Source organism: Dendrobates tinctorius, unplaced genomic scaffold, assembly GCF_039654945.1.
Source record: "Dendrobates tinctorius isolate UK_male_01 unplaced genomic scaffold, ASM3965494v1 ptg000204l, whole genome shotgun sequence".
NCBI classification, from domain to species: domain Eukaryota; kingdom Metazoa; phylum Chordata; class Amphibia; order Anura; family Dendrobatidae; genus Dendrobates; species Dendrobates tinctorius.
This window is the reverse complement of record NW_027361871.1, coordinates 722189-737502: the sequence shown is the minus strand read 5'-3', so window position 1 is coordinate 737502 and position 15314 is coordinate 722189. Positions and strand designations below refer to the sequence as shown.

At 49.5% G+C, this 15314-nt stretch overlaps 2 protein-coding genes across 8 annotated transcripts in view; one reads left to right on the top strand and one right to left on the bottom strand.

Moving 5' to 3' along the window:
• Positions 1-12783, bottom strand: part of LOC141057367 (PMS1 protein homolog 1-like) — a 330907-nt gene extending 318124 nt beyond the window's left edge. For all 5 annotated transcript variants that reach the window (XR_012222033.1, XM_073553954.1, XM_073553956.1 and 2 more), the window contains exons 1-2: positions 12704-12783; positions 7054-7199 (exon numbers count right to left, since the gene is read on the bottom strand). Coding sequence is in view for 4 of the 5 variants with exons in the window: in XM_073553954.1 (XP_073410055.1) it covers positions 7054-7185 (132 nt within the window). In the remaining variant the exon portion in view is untranslated. The remainder of the gene's footprint in view (positions 1-7053; positions 7200-12703) is intronic.
• A 66-nt stretch (positions 12784-12849) lies between these two features.
• The window catches only part of LOC141057368 (ORM1-like protein 1), a 122275-nt gene continuing 119810 nt past the window's right edge, over positions 12850-15314 (top strand). The window contains exon 1 of one of the 3 annotated variants that reach the window (XR_012222034.1): positions 12850-13006. The gene's annotated coding sequence lies outside the window, so the exon portion shown is untranslated. Of the gene's footprint in view, positions 13007-13128; positions 13148-15314 lie in introns of those variants that run through there. The other 2 variants (XM_073553960.1, XM_073553961.1) reach the window with 2 other exon arrangements.

The following is a 15314-nucleotide window of genomic DNA, read 5'->3' as shown; positions in this document are numbered from 1 at the left end:
AGTAGGTGCAGTAACAGGGACACATACAGCAGCAGTGGCTCAGTTATTGGGATATCAGCAGAATGGGGAGTTTGGGGAGATTGTGATCCTGGCGCATACAACGGTGCGCCACCCTGCTGGCACGCATTAAAGACTGACAGTGGTGTTTGAAGGAAATCTGTCAGCAGGTAATGGTTAGAACACAGATTTCAACGATGTGTCACATGTTAAGCTGTGTGTTGCTTACTTACAATGAAGGTTTTATAAACTGGTGATTATCATGGTTTAGACAACAGCAGCGCATGTATGCTAGATCAACTCCGCCGATCCTGGGACAAGAAGCCCAATGTCCATAGAGTATGTACACAGAGAGTCTGGTGTGGGTGGGGGCAGCTTTCCAAGCTCTGCTACATGGCTAAATCTAAAAACTCTGTGTCAAAACCATTGCATCCAGTAAACTAAGAGATACATGGATCGATTCAGGGTCTCTTTGCATACAAGAGCAGTCTCCTAGCTGAATAGAAGAGCCGTCTGGGTCTCCTATGATGCAGAAGGTCCTGCTCCCTCACTATACACAGCAATCATGTGGCCGCTGTGTATGGAGGAGGATGCACTATCAGCGCCTCCTATTACTGTGCACACAGCACTTCTTTAGCGCTGTGCATACAGTGATGGAGAAGGCATGGGTAGTAACATACCATGTGTGCCTTCTCTATGGAGACTTCTGTGTCTGTAACAGTTGGATCACCACTTCCGATCATATGCAGCTGTGCTCCTATGCAGTGACGTTTTACAACGTCAATGCAGAGAAGGAACCAGATTGCCAAGGCGTTAATGTCTATGGGTGGTCTAGAAGCAATTAAAGGGAATTTGTTGTGAGTTCATTTTCCCCTTCACCATTGAGGTCTGATGAACTCCCTCTTCTGGTGAAGGAAGGTAGTGAGGCTGATTACAAAGCACCTGAGCAGAATGATGATGACTGGGTTTGCTGACTGGATATAAGGCAGCCGACGCCCTTCTGCCTTGCGGGTGATTACTCTGAGGGATTCTTGGAGACCAGTCTGATTCCTGCTCCTCAAAAGCTAAGTTTTCTGCTCTACCTTTTGCATTTGTGTTTTGGTTTTGTTTTGCCTTGTTTTTCTGGATTTCTGCCTTTCCCTGCTGGGTGAGCTGAATTCCTTTTTGCTCTGTCTTCAGACAATACCTGAGTACTGATATAGTCTTTTTGAAGCCTAGCGTCTTCAGGGCTTTTTTCCCTATCAGTCTGTTGGCTCTTGTTTTTGAGAGGGTTTTGGCGGATTGCAGACAGCAGCTTTTCTATTCTGTCCTATTTAGCTAGCTTGGGCCCCATCATTTGCTCAGCCTATCTTTCTATCTGTGTGAGTGTTTTTTCATCTTGCTTCAACGTCATTATATGTTGGGGGCTGCCTATTGCTTTGGAGTCTGCTCTGGGGCAGTTTAGATTTCCCTTTCTGTCTTTAGGCTATGTAGTTCTCCGGCTGTGATCGAGGGGTCTAGGGCACCGTAGGAACCCCCCACGGCTACTGCTAGTTGTTGTTGTTAGGTTCAGGGGTCTGCAATCCGATAGCTGCCAACTTCTCTGGCTTTCTGGACTTAGCTAGTATTTCTGTTTTTGCCTTCTACGGTGACTCATTCATAACAGAATCACCCGCCCAACCGCAGATCCTAGGCTACTCAATAGCAGGAAAGAATTGTTAAAAAAAAAAAGTGTGTATATTTTTTCCTCTATATCTCTGAGGCCGTAGGGGGAATTTTTTTTTTCTCTCAATGGAGATAAAGCAATTGTCTGATCGTGTGGAGCAGCTCGCTGCGGAAGTGCGGGGAATTTCCGCCTACCTTGCTCATTCACATGCTGCTGAACCAAAGATCATGATCATGATGATGTGTTTTTGGGGGATCGGTCTAAATTTTTGAATTTCAAAAATGGTAAATTATTTTTTTCCTTGAAGCCTAACTCGTCAGGGAGCTCCGCGCAGCAGGTTAAAATTGTCATCTCTTTGCTGCGTGGCAATCCCCAGGATTGGGCGTTTTCTTTGAAACCAGATGATCCTATTCTGACTAATGTGAACGCATTTTTTCAAGCCTTGGTGTTGTTGCATGACGAACCTAATGCTATTGATCAGGCTGAAAAGACCCTGTTGGCATTGAGCCAAGGTCGAGATTCTGCAGAATTGTACTGTCAAAAATTCCAAAAGTGGGCGGTCCTTACTACCTGGTATGATAATGCCTTGGCAGCTCTCTTTCGGAAGGGTTTGTCAGAAGCCGTAAAAGATACTATGGTGGGATTTCCTGTTCCCTCTGGTCTTGACGATTCTATGTCATTAGCCATTCAGGTTGATCAGCGTTTACGTGAACGCAGGACTGTACGAGAGGTGTTGCCACCTGTTGAACAAGTGTCTTAACCTATGCAATGTGATAGAGTTTTGTCCAGGGAGCAAGGTCAGGAGTTCAGAAGGCGTAATAAGCTGTTTTATTTTTGTGGAGATGCCTCGCATGTTATTTCTGTCTGTCCTAAACGAGAGAAACGCTTTGCACACATGTTTTCTGTGGGTGGTGTTCAAGCTAAGTTTCTTCTGGCAATTACTCTGATCTGCTCCCTGTCCACATTTTCCGCCACCTCTGCGGACGCCTATCCCCTTGAGGGGGATTGATGCTACTCCTTTGGCGAAAAATAAACCTCAGTTTTGGACCCAGGTGGTAATGCGGCTCGCTCCAGACCATTAAGAAAATTGCAGATTTTTGGTGTTGCATAATTTGCATGATACCATTGTTCTGGGGTTTCCCTGGTTGCAAATTCATAATCCAGTTTTGGATTGGAAATCTGTGTCTGTGGTGAGTTGGGGTTGTCGGTGTGCCCTTAGTGAGGCTCCGGTTTTTTCCACCTCTCCTCAGTCGCATGATGTTCCTGACTATTTGGCGGACTTTTATGATGTATTTAGTGAGAATGAGTCTGCGTCTTTGCCTCCTCATAGGAGTTATGACTGTGCAATTGAACTGAGCCCGGGGTGTAAATTTCCTAAGGGTCGGCTCTTCAATTTATCTGTACCCGAGCACGAGGCTATGCGATCCTCTATTAAGGAGGCGTTGGAGAAGGGTCATATTAAACCATCCTCTTCACCCTTAGGTGCCAGGTTTTTTTTTCGTGGCCAAAAAGGATGGTTCATTAAGGCCTTGTATTGATTATCGTGCCCTCAACAAAATTACTATTAAATATCAGTATCCATTACCCCTGATTTCGGATCTATTCTCCAGAGTTAAAGGTGCTTGCTGGTTTACCAAGCTTGACCTCAGTGGGGTGTATAATCTTATCCGCATTAAGCATGGGGATCAATGGAAGACGGCGTTTAATACTCCGGAGGGACATTTTGAGTACCTGATGATGCCTTTTGGGCTCACTAATGCTCCTTCTGTCTTCCAGTGCTTCATGAACGACATTTTCCGAGACTTTGTGGATAAATTTTTGATTATCTATCTGGATGATATTTTGATTTTCTCCAAGGACTGGGATTCTCATGTGGAACATGTTCGGACTGTGTTCCGGATCTTGAGGGAGAATTCCCTGTATGTCAAAGGATCAAAATGCCTTTTTGGGGTACAGAGGATTTCATTTTTGGGATTTATTTTGTCTCCGTCAACTACTGAAATGGACCCGGCCAAGGTACAGGCCATTTATGATTGGGTTCAGCCCACTTCTTTGAAGGCCCTCCAGAAGTTTTTGGGTTTTGCTAATTTTTATCGGAAATTTATAGCAAAATTTTCTAGTATTGCCAAGCCATTGACTGATCTGACTAAAAAGGGTGCTGATGTGTTGAATTGGTCTCCGGAGGCTGTTTCTTCCTTTCAGGAGCTGAAGCGAAGATTCACTTGTGCCCCGGTTTTGCGGCAACCTGATGTCTCACTCCCGTTCCAGGTAGAGGTGGACGCTTCTGAGATTGGTGCAGGAGCTGTTTTGTCCCAAAAGGATCCTGTAACATCTAAAATGAATCCCTGTGCTTTTTTCCCGAAAGTTCTCTCCATCTGAACGTAACTATGATGTGAGGAATCGGGAACTGTTAGCCATGAAATGGGAATTTGAGGAGTGGAGACATTGGTTGGAGGGAGCTAAACACCAAGTCGTGGTCCTCACTGACCACAAGAATTTGATTTACCTGGAGTCGGCCAAACGCTTGAACCCTAGACAGGCTAGGTGGGCCTTGTTTTTTACACGTTTTGATTTTGTGGTCTCTTTTCTTCCTGGCACTAAGAATGTCAAGGCAGACGCCCTCTCTAGGAGCTTCTTTGCTGATTCTCCTGTGGTGACCAAGCCTGCTACTATCTTAGGCGAAGGGGTAGTTGTTTCTGCCATCTCGCCCGATTTGAGACGTGCTCTGGAAGAGTTCCAGGAGGACAAACCTGAGCTTTGTCCCAGTGGAAAGTTGTATGTTCCTGACCAGTGGAAGAAGAGAGTGATGTCTGAAGTTCATTGCTCTGCATTGGCTGGTCATCCAGGTATTTTTGGTACTAGAGATCTGGTGAGTCGGTCTTTTTGGTGGCCCGCCTTGTCTCGTGATGTCAGGAATTTTGTGCAGTCCTGTGGGACTTGCTCCCGGTCTAAACCTTGTTTTCGCTCTAGTGGGTTGTTGATGCCTTTGCCGGTCCCCAGGAGGCCATGGACCCATATTTCAATGGATTTCATCTCTGATATGCCTGTCTCTCAGAGAATGACTGTTATTTGGGTGATTTGTGATAGGTTCTCTAAGATGGTTCATCTTGTACCACTCCCTAAGTTGCCATCTTCCTCTGAGTTGGTGCCCCTGTTTTTGCAACAGGTGGTTCGCTTGCACGGGATTCCTGAGACCATTGTATCTGACAGAGGAGTTCAGTTTGTGTCTAGATTTTGGAGGACTTTCTGTTCCAAGCTGGGAATTCAGTTGTCCTTCTCCTCTGCTTTTCACCCTCAGACCAATGGGCAGACGGAGAGAACAAACCAGACCTTGGAGTCATATTTGAGATGTTTTATTTCCGCTGATCAGGATAATTGGGTTTCATTTTTGCCCTTGGCCAAATTTGCTTTAAATAATAGAGCTAGTTCTGCCACTTTGATGTCACCTTTTTTTTGTAACTTTGAGTTTCATCCTCGATTTTCTTCAGGGCAGGTGGAGCCTTCTGCCTGCCCAGGTGTTGACACTGTGGTGGAGAGAATGAACCAGATCTGGGCCCAAGTGGTGGATAAGTTATCTCTCTCCCAGGAAAAGGCCCAGCGGTTTTCCAACCGACATAGGACCATTGGTCCCCAGTTTAAGGTTGGTGATATGGTTTGGTTATCATCAAAAAATATCGCTATGAAGGTGACTTCTCCTAAGTTTAAGCCTAGATTTATTGGACCTTACAAGATTTTGGAGATTATTAATCCGGTCTCTTTTCGTTTGGCTCTTCCTGTCACATTTAAAATTCATAATGTGTTTCATGAGTCCTTGTTGAAGAGGTTTGTTGAACCAGTTGTTCCTGGGGTGGCACCTCCGGACCCTGTATTAATTGAAGGTAACATGGAATATGAGGTAGAGAAGATACTGGATTCCCATCTGGCTAGACGGAGACTCCAGTATTTGGTTAAGTGGAAGGGTTATGGTCAGGAGGATAATTCCTGGGTCTCTGCCTCTGATATTCATGCCAAAAGATTGGTGCGTGCCTTTCATCAGGCTCACCCTGATCGCCCTGGTGGCGTGGATGAGGGTTCGGTGACCCCTCCTCAAGGGGGAGGTACTGTTGGGAGTTCATTTTCCCCTTCACCATTGAGGTCTGATGAACTCCCTCTTCTGGTGAAGGAAGGTAGTGAGGCTGATTACAAAGCACCTGAGCAGAATGATGATGACTGGGTGACTGGGATTGCTGACTGGATATAAGGCAGCAGACGCCCTTCTGCCTTGCAGGTGATTACTCTGAGGGATTCTTGGAGACCAGTCTGATTCCTGCTCCTCAAAAGCTAAGTTTTCTGCTCTACCTTTTGCATTTGTGTTTTGGTTTTGTTTTGCCTTGTTTTTCTGGATTTCTGCCTTTCCCTGCTAGGTGAGCTGAATTCCTTTTTGCTCTGTCTTCAGATAATACCTGAGTACTGATATAGTCTTTTTGAAGCCTAGCGTCTTCAGGGCTTTTTTCCCTATCAGTCTGTTGGCTCTTGTTTTTGAGAGGGTTTTGGCGGATTGCAGACAGCAGCTTTTCTATTCTGTCCTATTTAGTTAGCTTGGGCCCCATCATTTGCTCAGCCTATCTTTCTATCTGTGTGAGTGTTTATTCATCTTGCTTCACCGTCATTATATGTTGGGGGCTGCCTATTGCTTTGGGGTCTGCTCTGGGGCAGATTTGATTTCCCTTTCTGTCTTTAGGCTATGTAGTTCTCCGGCTGTGATCGAGGGGTCTAGGGCACCGTAGGAACCCCCCACGGCTACTGCTAGTTGTTGTTGTTAGGTTCAGGGGTCTGCAATCCGATAGCTGCCAACTTCTCTGGTTTTCTGGACTTAGCTAGTATTTTTGTTTTTGCCTCCTACGGTGACTCATTCATAACAGGAATTTGTCAGCAGGATATCACCAGCAAACTATTTATATTCACATATAGCTCTTTCAAAGGTAAGTCCAGCAGTCCCTTTACATGGCCAGTCCATTCCAGAGAAATGAATTGATATGCAAATGAGGCTGTAGGTCTGAAGCCTCCCTCGGTCCACCTCTATTCCACACCCAGCACTCCCTCCTCCTGTAGTAGAGCTGGAGTGACAAAGGCTTCAGCCTAATTTGCATATCAATACAAATGCTGGTTTATCAGTAAGGGAGGAGCAGACTGGCCATGTAAAGGTATTGCTGGACTTGTTTTTGAAAGTGCTACATGCACATATAAACAGTTTGGGGTGCGAAAGCATGTTGACAGATTCCCACTAATGGACCCAAGTAAAGATAAAGGGCAATGGTCTGGCACATAGGGTGGCCATTATGAGATACTGTAGATTTCTTCAGTGTGAAGGTATAAACATCAGAATATTAACTCTTTTCATGCAAGTACAAAACAAAAAGAAAACAACATACCAGTTTCACCTCAACATTTGTAGCAAGTGCATCTAATGAATTCTCTACAAGTTCTTTTACGACACTGACTACTGCAGTTATCACTTGGGAGCTAGATAGCAGACAGACTGTGGATGAAGACAACTGGTGCATATTGCGCAAAAGAACTAAAAAGCAAAAAACATACAGTTAACCAAATATACACTGAAAAATAACATAGCAGATTAAAGACTTAAAAAACTGCAATTTTGAAATTTACATGTTATGAGAAGTCTTACCTGTTCTCAAAACCAGACATATTTTAAATGGTAATTACTACTTGTTGCCTAGGCTACTGTCACTCCTACTGTCTAAGGTTAGTAACATTTAGCACAATCAGTGCAGTGCTTACAAGCTCTCTGCTAGAGAGCTAATAAGCAATACTGAAGCTGGGCAGATCACTGGATCCAACCAGCTTTTGAATCTATGCTTGCAGCATCAGAGTATGATCACCGGTAAGGCTACTGGTCCAAACAATTGATCATGAAGAGTGCCCTGTTTCCTGGTAAGCAGAAAACCAGGAGGCAAGAGAGAGGTGAACTCCTGAACAATAAATAATTAAAGGGAACCTGTCACCCCTCCAGGCGGTTTTAAGTAAAAGAGCCACCTTGTGCAGCACTAATGCGGCATTCTGTCAAGGTGGCTCTTTTATTTAGCGTCCCTTCCACCGCCGAAATAAGCGTTTTTAAAACTGGTCAGACATAGCTGATATTTGACAGGGGGGCAGGGCTTTGCCCATCTGACAGACGCCTCACATACGTCAGTCATGTCCAGCTTTTGAATTTGGCGCCGCCTCCTCAGCGTTCATTTCTTTTTCTCGCGCCTGCGCTGTAATATTCTTTCAGTGGTGCAGCAGGACCTGTGATGACGTCAGCACCATGTGACCAGTAGGGACGGAGCTCAGCAGAGCAGTGGTGCAGCAGGACCTGTGATGATGTCTGCACCATGTAACCAGTAGGGACGGAGCTCAGCAGAGCAGTGGTGCAGCAGGGCCTGTGATGACGTCAGCACCATGTGACCAGTAGGGGCGGAGCTCAGCAGAGCAGTGGTGCAACCGGACCTGTGATGACGTCAGCACCATGTAACCAGTAGGGACGGAGCTCAGCAGAGCAGTGGTGCAGTAGGACCTGTGATGACGTCAGCACCATGTGACCAGTAGGGGCAGAGCTCAGCAGAGCAGAGGGGCAGAGCTCAGCAGAGCAGTGGTGCAGCAGGACCTGTGATGATGTCTGCACCATGTAACCAGTAGGGGCGGAGCTCAGCAGAGCAGTGGTGCAGCAGGACCTGTGATGACGTCAGCACCATGTGACCAGTAGGGGCAGAGCTCACGAAAGCAGTGGTGCAGCAGGACCTGTGATGATGTCAGCACCATGTAACCAGTAGGGGCGGAGCTCAGCAGAGCAGTGTTGCAGCAGGACCTGTGATGACGTCAGCACCATGTGACCAGTAGGGGCAGAGCTCACGAAAGCAGTGGTGCAGCAGGACCTGTGATCACGTCAGCACCATGTGACCAGTAGGGGCGGAGCTCACGAGAGCAGTGGTGCAGCAGGACCTGTGATGACGTCAGCACCATGTGACCAGTAGGGGCGGAGCTCACGAAAGCAGTGGTGCAGCAGGACCTGTGATGACGTCAGCACCATGTAACCAGTAGGGGCGGAGCTCAGCAGAGCAGTGGTGCAGCAGGACCTGTGATGACGTCAGCACCATGTGACCAGTAGGGGCGGAGCTCAGCAGAGCAGTGGTACAGCAAGACTTGTGGTGACGTCAGAATATTACAGCGAGGAAAAGAAATTAAGCTGAGGAGGCGGCCCCAAATTCAAAAGCAGGACATGACTGACGTATGTGAGGCATCTGTCAGAGGGGGAAAGACCTGCCCCCCTGTCTAATATCAGGTATGTCTGACCAATTTTAAAAACGCTTATTTCGGCGGTGGAAGGGACGCTAAATAAAAGAGCCACCGTGACAGAATGCCGCATTAGTGCTGCACAAGGTGGCTCTTTTACTTAAAAACGCCTGGAGGGAGTGACAGGTTCCCTTTAAGTGAACACAGTAAAAAATAAAAATAAAAAAACAGCCAAAACGATGATTTTTCATCATACCGCCAAACAAAAAGTGGAATAAAACCCTCAAAAAGACAAATGTAACGAAAAATGATATCTGTGAAAAAAGTCACCTTGTCCCGCAAAAAACAAACCACCATATAGCTCAATCAGTGGAAAAATAAACAAGCTATAGCTCTCAGAAAATAATGTTTTTTTCTACATACGGTAATAGTTTTTATTATGTAAAGGAACCAAAAGATTAAAAAACTATATGAATATGGCATCGCTGTAATTATACTGAGCTATAGAATAAAGCTGCCTTCACTTTTACCACATGTGGAACGGCATAAAAAAAATACAAAAAACAATTCCTGAACAGCTGTTCATTCATCGGAATACAAAACAATCAAAAACTGTTATGTGACCGAAAATGGTACCAATAAAAACGATAACTTGTCCTGCAAAACCAAGCCCTCACACGACTGTCAGACGAAACATCGAAAAATTATAGCTCTCAAAATATCAACGCAAAAAATAGTTTTTGCAAAAAAAGCGTTGTTTAGTATGTGACAGCAGTCAAACATAAAAATCCGATATAAATCTGGTATTGCTGTAATCACAACACAAATAATTAAGTCATCTAATCACTTATACTGTATGCGGAACGCTACAAAAACAAATAAAACCAATTCTTCACCTGCTGTTGATTTTTTCGTTTTGCAGCTCATTTATCCTGCACTCTACGGTGAGTCCTTACACTGGGGTTTCCATGTAAATTTCTGAAATACATTATTCATATGAAACCTCTGGAGGAAGATTCCCTAAAATGAGGCAGATGGAGGCACTGTGGATGCCTTCTGACCTGTGATCCGGCGGTGTCAGTCTTTTAGTCAAATATAAAATTGTGATCTAACACAGTTTTGTGCACTTCTGAACAGAGGCTAGACGGAGTGCAGAGTTAGGCTGAGTTCACACGTGGCGTTTTTTTCGCGTTTCCGCGGCGGTTTTAACCGCGCGATTTTGCAGCGAAAACGCGAAAAATAAGCATCCCATGCATTCCTATGGGATTCTGCAATGCTGTGCTAATGCTGCGGTTTTTACCGCGGCAGAATCGCTTCACGGTAAAAAACGCAGCATGCTCATTATTTTGCGGAATCGCGGTGATCCCGCACCCATAGGAATGTATTGTTCCGCTTACTTCCCGCATGTGGCTGTGCACAACATGCGGAAAGTAAGCAGAACAATTGCGGATGGTACCCACGGCCCGGAGGAGAGGAGACTGTCCTCCGGGCTTTGGGTACCATATCCCTGTAAAAAATAGAATTTAAAAATTTTGTTATTCTTACCTTCCGGCGTCCCGTGCAGCCTTCCCGCCTCTCTCCACGCTCTCGTTCCCAGTAATCCTTTGCGAAAATTCCCGCGATGGCTTCCGTTCTTGCGGGATCGCGAAGTCTCGCGGTCATCGCGAATTACCACGAGACGTCGCGATCCCGCCAGAACGGACGTCATCACGGGCATTTTCGCAAAGGATTACTGGGAACGGCTGCGCGAGACGTCTGAAGGTAAGAATAACAGTATTTTTTATTTTTTTTTTTTTACATTCTATCTTTTACTACTGATGCCGCATAGGCGGCCTCAGTAGTAAAAAGTTGGTCACACTCGTCAAACACTGTGTTTGACGAGTGTGACCAACCTGTCAATCAGTTCTCCAAGCGATGCTACAGATCGCTTGGAGAAAGCTAGCATTTTGCAAGCTAATTACGCTTGCAAAATGCTAGTTTTTCCGTGGGAAAATCGCGGGAATTTAAAATGCGATTTTCCTGCGGAATGGAATTCCGGAATTCTCGCGGTAATTTCCGCGAGAGTTCCATTACGTGTGCACATAGCCTTACTCTGCTGCCCCATTATAGTGAATGGATCCCTCGGGGGTTTCATCTGAATCCCATAACTCGGAGATTTAGATGGAAACCCCAAAGTAAGTGCTCAGCGTAGAGCGCTGGATGTGATCCCAAACGTTATGTAAAATGTTCCCAATAAAAGCTTCAAAACAAGCCACAAAAAAAAAAGTTCCCACTCAGGTCCATCATCTGTCAATGGAAATATAGAAGACTTCCATGTTATTGGTAGTATAAAAGCTCTGGAAAAGAAAAATGGCTCCTCGCCCGACCAAAAAGAAATCCAACTGCCCCACCCCCCTTTTCTGAACCTCAAAGTGTGCCTAAACCGCAGTTAGGTTCCACATGTTTGGCATTTCTGTAGCGATGAGAGTCCACCTAAATTATGGGAGCATGTCTCCAGAAGCATGATCTGGACACAATATACTGGTCACTACAGCGTACTGGTCATTACCACTGTAGTTTGCAATTATCACTCAGCAACATCCGCTATTGCTTGTTTCTGGAAAACACCCATGTAGTCAAAATCATCAATACACCTGCAGATAAATTCCCGAGCAGGCAATCCATGCATGTTTATTGGCTGTCTAACAAGCACCAAAACACGCGGGGCCTCGAGCTTGTGCATTCAAAAATACTCGCTGAGTAATGAGCATCTCAAGCGCACTGATGCTCAAGTGAATCACGAGGAGTGACGAGCTCGCTTGTGGGCTATTTACTACACTGCAGATTTACGGCGAAGGAAACCATTCACCTTTCTGAACAGTGGCTGGTGCTGGCCAAAAGGTTTATTGTCAACTGACTAAGAAGCAGACAGACTCCATGGATGGAGCTTGCCTGTTCTTGAATGGACGGAGGCTATTTTAGTCACTGATTTTTTTTTGAGATGTCAAATGTATTTTTGTACATTTTGAGCTGTTTAGTTGTTATTCTTACTTTAACAGATAAAATTATACAATCGGGATGGGAAAAAAAAAATTATTTTTTACACAATATATCTGCCCAGAGATTTTTCACCTAAGAAAGATAAAACCTTATTTTCACTTTTCCAGCTTGGGAGAAGTTAGTATTCATGTAGCTGTCCTCTGCTTGTAAGCTGCGCATGACGTTCCTGTCATCAAAGGCAGATCAGCAGCTGGCATCAGAGCAAGACGCTGCGAGGGAGTGCAGGGAAGGTAAGTAGGACACCAGGATGGGCATGGGGCGGCCCACGCGCACTGGGGCGGGCATTAGGGGGCCCACGCGCACCGGGGCGGGCATTAGGGGGCCCACGCGCACCGGGGCGGGCACGAGGGGGCCCACGCGCATCGGGACGGGCACGAGGGGGCCCACGCGCACCGGGACGGGCACGAGGGGGCCCACGCGCACCGGGGCGGGCACGAGGGGGCCCACGCGCACCGGGGCGGGCACGAGGGGGCCCACGCGCACCGGGGCGGGCACGAGGGGGCCCACGCGGGGGCCCACGCGCACCGGGGCGGGCACGAGGGGGCCCACGCGCACCTGGATGGGCACGAGGGGGCCCACGCGCACCGGGGCGGGCATGAGGGGGTCCATGGGTACAGTCATATACAGCACAGACGCAGTTGTGGGCAGCTCCCATTGACAGCACTGGTAAGTAATCATCTAGTGCACCTCCTGCCTCTCACATAACGCTCAGGGTGCACAGCTGTTAGCAGCAGCCCACGTCACATGTACCTGTTGTACTGTCCTCGCCAAATAACGCAACTTCCCCATCTATCCACTGAGGTCTGTATCTGTAACACGAGAGCGGAAGACCCGCCCCTATGACGTCACTAGGACGTCCCCGCAGCCTCAGTGGCTGAACCCTACGTCAATCAGTCGCGTCGATTCTTCCGTTCTCTGTGTTCCACGGGAATAGTGGCCAATGTTTTAGAACCTCTGTGAGGAATATTCCGATACAAGCTTCGTCAGAAACCGGTGCTGATCACCAGACGAGCCGGTCACCGGTGCCCCACCTGACGGTGCAGATCACACTCGGTAAGGACATAGGTAACGTGCGTCGCCCAGATCCCAAAATGGCCAAAGCTCCGTGGCTGACTGCTGTGGGAGTGGAGGGGTTAAATTCCGCGGGGACAGGAGCATTGCAGTCACTGCGTAATCAACTGGTGCAGACAGCTGGTGCGTGTCGTGGCCTCGTGTATTCCAGCATGTCACAGTCACGTCCCGGGGAAGTTTCTGTTGTGCAGAGTGGAGACCGCTCCTGGTCACAGGACACCGGGCTCCCCCCTAATGCTGGCAGCAGCCACAACGTTCCCTGCAGAGCCGCCTCTGGATGTGTCTCGTCACCGGCTACACTGTCACTAAGGTCATCTCTATAGTGCAGTGCTGTGGCGCTGACCGGCGGTGAGGTGATGGGGTCCTGCTCCCTGTGGATGCTGCTGCTGTGGCGCTGACCGGCGGTGAGGTGATGGGGTCCTGCACCCTGTGGATGCTGCTGCTGTGGCGCTGACCGGCGGTGAGGTGATGGGATCCTGCTCCCTGTGGATGCTGCTGCTGTGGCGCTGACCGGCGGGGAGGTGATGGGGTCCTGCACTCTGTGGATGCTGCTGCTGTGGCGCTGACCGGCGGTGAGGTGATGGGGTCCTGCACCCTGTGGATGCTGCTGCTGTGGCGCTGACCGGCGGTGAGGTGATGGGGTCCTGCACCCTGTGGATGCTGCTGCTGTGGCGCTGACCGGCGGTGAGGTGATGGGGTCCTGCACCCTGTGGATGCTGCTGCTGTGGCGCTGACCGGCTGTGAGGTGATGGGATCCTGCTCCCTGTGGATGCTGCTGCTGTGGCGCTGACCGGCGGGGAGGTGATGGGGTCCTGCACTCTGTGGATGCTGCTGCTGTGGCGCTGACCGGCGGTGAGGTGATGGGGTCCTGCACCCTGTGGATGCTGCTGCTGTGGCGCTGACCGGCGGTGAGGTGATGGGGTCCTGCACCCTGTGGATGCTGCTGCTGTGGCGCTGACCGGCGGTGAGGTGATGGGGTCCTGCACCCTGTGGATGCTGCTGCTGTGGCGCTGACCGGCGGTGAGGTGATGGGGTCCTGCACTCTGTGGATGCTGCTGCTGTGGCGCTGACCGGCTGTGAGGTGATGGGATCCTGCTCCCTGTGGATGCTGCTGCTGTGGCGCTGACCGGCGGTGAGGTGATGGGGTCCTGCACCCTGTGGATGCTGCTGCTGTGGCGCTGACCGGCGGTGAGGTGATGGGGTCCTGCACCCTGTGGATGCTGCTGCTGTGGCGCTGACCGGCGGTGAGGTGATGGGGTCCTGCACTCTGTGGATGCTGCTGCTGTGGCGCTGACCGGCGGTGAGGTGATGGGGTCCTGCACCCTGTGGATGCTGCTGCTGTGGCGCTGACCGGCGGTGAGGTGATGGGGTCCTGCACCCTGTGGATGCTGCTGCTGTGGCGCTGACCGGCTGTGAGGTGATGGGGTCCTGCTCCCTGTGGATGCTGCTGCTGTGGCGCTGACCGGCGGTGAGGTGATGGGGTCCTGCACTCTGTGGATGCTGCTGCTGTGGCGCTGACCGGCGGTGAGGTGATGGGGTCCTGCACCCTGTGGATGCTGCTGCTGTGGCGCTGACCGGCGGTGAGGTGATGGGGTCCTGCACCCTGTGGATGCTGCTGCTGTGGCGCTGACCGGCGGTGAGGTGATGGGGTCCTGCACCCTGTGGATGCTGCTGCTGTGGCGCTGACCGGCGGTGAGGTGATGGGGTCCTGCACTCTGTGGATGCTGCTGCTGTGGCGCTGACCGGCGGTGAGGTGATGGGGTCCTGCACCCTGTGGATGCTGCTGCTGTGGCGCTGACCGGCGGTGAGGTGATGGGGTCCTGCACCCTGTGGATGCTGCTGCTGTGGCGCTGACCGGCGGTGAGGTGATGGGGTCCTGCACTCTGTGGATGCTGCTGCTGTGGCGCTGACCCTGCTGTGAGGTGATGGGGTCCTGCACACTGCGGATGCTGCGGCGCTGACCCTGCTGTGAGGTCATGGGATCCTGCACTCTGTGGATGCTGTATCGCTGACCGGCTGTGAGGTGATGGGGTCCTGCACACTATGGACGCTGCTGCTGTGGCGCTGACCCTGCTGTGAGGTCATGGGATCCTGCACTCTGCGGATGCTGCGGCGTTGACCCTGCTGTGAGGTCATGGGATCCTGCACTCTGCGGATGCTGCGGCGTTGACCCTGCTGTGAGGTCATGGGATCCTGCACTCTGTGGATGCTGCTGCTGTATCGCTGACCGGCTGTGAGGTGAAGGGATCCTACACTCTGTGGATGCTGCTGCTGTGGAGCTGACCGGCGG